Below are 6,000 nucleotides of genomic sequence, written 5' to 3'. Positions count from 1 at the left end.
CCCCCCACCCTTCCCAGATACACTAGTCACAACATCAGTATGACATTGACTATCCCATCAGCTGGTTCAGTTTGGTTCCGCTACCCTGGCTGTAAAAATTAACCCTATCCTAAGCAAACTCAGGACAACTAGTCAGAGGTGCTACTTCTGCAACATGGAAGACCTTGACCAAAACCTTTACTGCTCAAACCCAGTTTTAACAAGAACTTTTACCACTCCTTTTCTACACCTGGAGTGCTTTAAGCACTGGAAAAACTATTAGCTGTTAAGAATCAAAATCTTCCTCCTGGTTTTAACTCCACTTCAGAGGGTACCTAGTTTATTCCAATGCAGAACAGGAAAGAGGTTTAAAATATTTGAGGTATTTATCCATCAGACAGTTACCTGTATAATTCTTAAGGGAATTTATTTCCTATGAGCTGCAGAGTACAGTGTTAGAAGACGCTGAAAGAAAAGCAGAGTTGGTTCGACAACAGGAGAAGTTTTACTTCCTGGTAAAATTCCACAAACTACCACAGAATGCCCCTTTTTTTAAAAATAGGTATATTAAACTTAAAATTACTTAGAACAAACAGTATTTTAATATCATCTAAAACTGTCACATGGAGCTTTGCAACACATATTCTTCATCAGAGCTGTTAGGGTTTTGGGGTGTGGTTTTTTTTTAAAGCCAGTTTAAGACCTCAGGGACTTTTTTATACGAAAAGACATTCTTCTGAACAGAAGAACATTAATTTCACATTTAATAACCTTGCATCTGCAAAGTTGGATGAAGAAAAAACTAACAAGACCTGTCTATATTCTCTACAACAATAACCTTTACATTATAGAGCAGGGGAAGTGTATTAAAACATAATACTAAGATAAAGCCATTGAAGCGGAACACTCCAAGTGCTAAGACAGAAGCAGTTCGCTTGCTTTCTGCATGTTGCTAGCATTGGTTTCATGATCTATGCTAGAACTACCATTAAAAGCACTATTCTTCCTGACTTGTCTTTAACTCAGGTAAGCCCCCTCATTCTACCTGCTCTGTGATCAATCATATGAGCACTTGTGTTAGGATAGAATAGGCTATTTTAGTTGGAAACAACCTACAAATTTAGGGCTGACCAAAAGTTAAAGCATGTTGTTAAGGGCATTGTCCAAATGCCTGTTAAGCACTGACAGATGGGGGCATCAACCACTTCTCTAGGAAGCCTGTTGAAGTGTTTTACCATCCTCTCGGTAAAGAAATGCATCTTGATGTCCAGTTTAAACCTCCTCTGGCACAGCTCTGAACCTTTCCCAGGCATACTACCACTGGATCCCAGGTAGAAGAGATCGGCATGCTCCCCTCTACATTCCCTCCTCAGGAAGCAGTAGAGAGCAATGAGGTTGTCCCTCAGCCTCCTTTTCTCCAAACTTGAAAAGTCCAAAGTCCTTAGCTGCTCCTCATAGGATATTCCTTCTAGCCCTTTCACCAGCTGTGTTACCCTCCTCTGGATGCATTCAAGGACCTTCATAACCTTCTTCAATTATGGGGTCCAGAAGTGCATACAGAACTCAAGGTAAGGCTGCACCAACATTGAATACAGCGAAATAATCACCACTTTTGACCTGGCTGGTTGTACTGTGTTTGATGCATGCCAGGATGTGCTTTGCTCTCTTGGCTGTCACGGCACATACGTACACACGTACGAAGACCTTTTCAAGTCTCCAAGCAACAAAAACACTGTACATTTTCTTCTACAACTTGCAAAAAAACTTTTGCAAGCAAACGTCCCCACCCCAAACAAGAATAAACCCCAAAAGTCCTTCTGATCAGATATAAAAGGAGAAACAGAGTGCTAATAAGCCACTTGACCAGATATCCCTCATCAGTAAGGTAGTTTGCCATACCACACTGAAGACTACTGATGGTCAACTACATGAAAGAATTCACTGAAGACTTAAGTACTTGACATTCATAATGATGTTCATCAGTTCTCAAAATTACAGTCTTCCCAGTTTTTAAAGAAAGTTCACATATTTTCACGTAGTATCACCCATTATTTTAAAACATTAAAGCTTTTTTGTTGTTAAAAAAGCATAGGCACAGTGTGATATACATTAATCCCTTGTTTTCCAGACACTGAAAGTGTATTTTGAGGGTAACCTATTCTATCAAAGAATCTGAGTTTCAACAGTGATGACTGAGGGCATGAAAGAAGCAGGTGTTAACTGAACCTTTAAGAATGTCTCCATCAACTTTTGTTTGAACCAGACTACTGTGTTAGTAAAGGCATCCTATCCCTTCATAACAGTTAGAGTGAGGAGCCAGCATCTTCATTTAACAACCTGTTCCACGAGACCACTTCAAGGACTGTTCTATTTACACCTTAATTTTCCATTTGAGCTTGAGCAGCGCTACTACTAATTTTGCAGGAAGTTAATCCCTCCTCCAGTGTTGTATTTTCCCACAAGTTATTTAACTAAAACAAGTAGTCTTTTAACTTCTTTACGATCGTAAGAGAACAGAATACCATCTTTCCTGATGAAGCATGTACCATTTTTTGACGAAGCTTCTCTGTTTTTCATGATTTCTACAGCCTTTAGTAACTCATTCCACTAGGCATATACCATCATAGTACAAAGAGAGATGACAAATTACACTGTTTCTACTTAATAATACTTCACAGTTTATCCAGCAGCTGCCCTAGCTTTCCTGACAAGTCTTGTGCCACAAGCCTAAGTGTAGTTCATTATCCATAATACACCATATTTCAGGGTCACTGAACAATAAGATAAAGCTTTCCAATGTATGTTTACATGCTTTTTTTCATAAAATGATTACCCTTGGAACTGCCAAAAAGGGTACGCTTTTGCTTGGCTTACATAGTTCTGCAGATTGCCATACTGTAACTTATCCTGAACCTTCGGTCAGTAACAGTGACGTGAGACACGACTATCCACTACACACGCAGGCTGAACTGTAATACACTGCACAGGTATTAGAAGATCACTTTTTTTTCAGGGATGGTGAGAGAAACAAAGGAAAGAGCACTGACTTTATGCATTTTTAGAGACAGTTTTTCATCTAGTTCAAAACTACATCTTACAAGAGGCAACATTTTCAGTCATATTTACATTAAGACATCATGTAACTGTATATGTACATTTTTACTTGAAGTTAGCAAGTTAAGAAGTATAATAAAACATATTATGCCCAATAAGTTAATTCCGCCTTAGCTTTAAAACCAGTGCTGAAGCAATACACCACAGAATCTGTAGAAATTACTTGATCCACTGGAATATCACCCAAAAAAATACAGAATTCACAAAAAGTAGCCTTGAGAATGTTTTAACACAAACATGGAATGGGCTGCTGCAAATACGTAATTTTACAGGCTTGCTACCAGTATGTTGTGCCTTGCTTTGTCAAGCAGATTCTGGCTTTGTATCATTGCTGTAAATGAATGGAAAAAAGGATTAAGAGCACAAACAGTCAGAGAACAGAGACTGTATCCCAGGAATGCCTGCTATTTTTGCATCCTTGAAGTAATGTGAACTGAGACATTTAATTAATACCTTAATATTGTAATCAGTTATCAGAGTCCTGTCACAATAAATTAGTCCTGAACTCTTCAGACAGAGCACATGGACGAGAAATAAAAGTGAGGTCAGACCTCCCCACTGAATGAGGCTAAAAACTAGAGTTAACCATAGCACCAAAATAAAAGAACAAAAGCTTTAAACTAGCTAAAATCACTAGAACAAAGATTCACTGTAATATCAAGGCCACTAGAAAAAAAAAAAAGATAGTGGGGCCCATTCTACATGGTACCAGCTGGCATTATTTCAGTTCGTTTCAGAGAAGATCATTTGTCTTTTCTTAAAATGTAAGACATTGTACTGCAGAACATCCAAGCAGCCACACAATATTTTCATTCTGTCAGAACTATGTATAACTATGAAGACGGAAAAAAAAAAATCTTTCTTAAAAAAAGCAAAATGCTCCATCAGAAAGCTCTGCATTCTGATAGGAAATTACACTAATGCTCTACACAAGTTAGAAATGTATTAACTTGAAAGTCTAACACACCAGCCAATTTTGGAAGCTGACTCGGTACAGGAAAAAGTTCAAATCTATTAAGGTAAACTGCAACACAGCTTTCCAACTGGCAAAAGTATGAAGAAAATTTAGGGGGAAATAAAGTTATATTTTAAGACTATCATAAGCAAGTGGAAGAGGAATTTCATTTTCTGTTTCTAGTCCAGAAATTGACTTTGTTTCTTATTTTGAGTTTCCTCAACTGAGGTAATCAAGACATTATGCTGCTAGCTTCATCATCCTCTACGCTTATGTAGCAGACAACATACAAGACAGGAAGCTTAGTGTCAGGCTGTATCTAAACAAATATTAGTTCACCCAAGTATCAATAAAAGCAATAAACAAATAGAATAATCACTTTGTCTTATGCTCGTTGTCTGACAGAAGCCTTGACACTTACTTAACAGGGTATTGAGCAAAGTACTCAGTCACGATTAATATGTAGACATGTATTCAAGGGAATAAAGGCAAAAGTATTTTCTTGCATTTTGACTACAGGAAATGAAAAACGTACTGCCACAGTGCCAGTGTTACAGGTCAGAATTATTTATCCAGTAATTTCAGACTCAAATTCGTAACATCTGCTTGGCTACAGCACCTCTTTCAGAAAGACATCTGGTGATCACTCAGAGGACATAAGGCTTTCCAGTGATCATCAGTATTTTTTAAAAAGGGCTTTTCAATGGGTAAATTACAAACAGCTTTTAATTCAGCAAATACACACTGATGCTCAGGAAACTAATTGAGACTGCCAACTCTCTTGAAAAGACCTGGAAACTGCTGCAAGTAGAAACATCATCTGAAGACTTTTGTGTCTCCTGGCAGATAGGAATTAGCACCAGGTGTCCTGACTGGCATAAATACCAAAAACAAACCCAATGTGAAGTCCTTAAAACTCTGCCATATTTTGGAGCGCCATCTGCCACTTAATCAGCTGTGATTCCTCCCTCTGCCATACAAGCAGACACACACATCAACACACTCAGATCATTTCATGTTCTCCAAGTGTAGTCTGCAGTGATACACAAAGACAGCTCGCACCAAAAGAGTATCCTACCATGAACCTTCCAGAAAAACCTGTTACTCTGCATGATTCTTTTATTTATTAAGTCACAACACATGAGCTTTAACTATTTAACCTCATTGTGGTTAAACAGCAAAACCTGCACCCAAATTTCATTATCATACATTTTTTTGCTTACAGTTTAGCACTCCTTATGCTTCACTGGAAACAAGAGTGACAGACAGCACAGACTACATATTCTAAGAGCTGGATAGCCAGAAGACGATCAGTAATAAAAAAACCCAAGACTTTTCTCCATATCCCTTCAAACTGGAATCAGTGATGGTTTATGGAGATACCTGTTGCAAAACTGTTCTTCCAAGGAAAGAACCAATATACTACTATAATGTATTAACCTAGTTTAAGTTGCACCACAGAAAATGTAAAAAAAAATCAGAAAACTCACCAGAACCCAAACAAGATAGGCTTTGGTGACCATTCTTTCCAGGAGTACCTACAACATTCAGGGGAAGAAAAAAAAAAAAAAAAAAAAAAAAAAAAAAAAAAAAAAAAAAAAAAAAAAAAAAAAAAACAAAAAACGTGAATTACACTTCAAGCCAGGAAGGGGCAGTGGAGGTACTTTACATATAAGCTCCTAAAACTTCACAATTTCAGTTTCTTTCTTGCAATGGCTGATAGGATGTTCAACAGCAAGATACAGCATTATAAGGTTAAACTATTTGGTAAATGCGTGATGAATTCCCAGTAAGCCAAAAATAGTTTTCCCATTACAATTACTGTACTTCATTTAAGCCAAGCAGCACCCTTTTATTTTACTCATTTGTAGAGGACCACAGATAATAAAAAACAATTGTCTATGGTGGCATAGTAACTTTCTTCCACCTATATACTACAGTTATTTTATTTA

General features: G+C 37.5%; 1 protein-coding gene across 2 annotated transcripts in view; it reads right to left on the bottom strand.

Moving 5' to 3' along the window:
* Positions 1-6,000, bottom strand: part of MTUS1 (microtubule associated tumor suppressor 1) — a 90,859-nt gene that overhangs the window by 61,845 nt on the left and 23,014 nt on the right. The window contains exon 6 of one of the 2 annotated variants that reach the window (XM_010145413.1): positions 5,539-5,586. The exons of the other annotated variant lie outside the window; for it this stretch is intronic. Coding sequence (XP_010143715.1) covers positions 5,539-5,586 — 48 coding nt within the window. The remainder of the gene's footprint in view (positions 1-5,538; positions 5,587-6,000) is intronic. 2 annotated transcript variants of the gene reach the window in all.

The sequence above is a fragment of the Buceros rhinoceros genome, unplaced genomic scaffold (assembly GCF_000710305.1).
Source record: "Buceros rhinoceros silvestris isolate BGI_N320 unplaced genomic scaffold, ASM71030v1 scaffold16751, whole genome shotgun sequence".
Taxonomy (NCBI): Eukaryota; Metazoa; Chordata; class Aves; order Bucerotiformes; family Bucerotidae; genus Buceros; species Buceros rhinoceros.
This window is presented reverse-complemented; position numbering and strand designations above follow the sequence as displayed.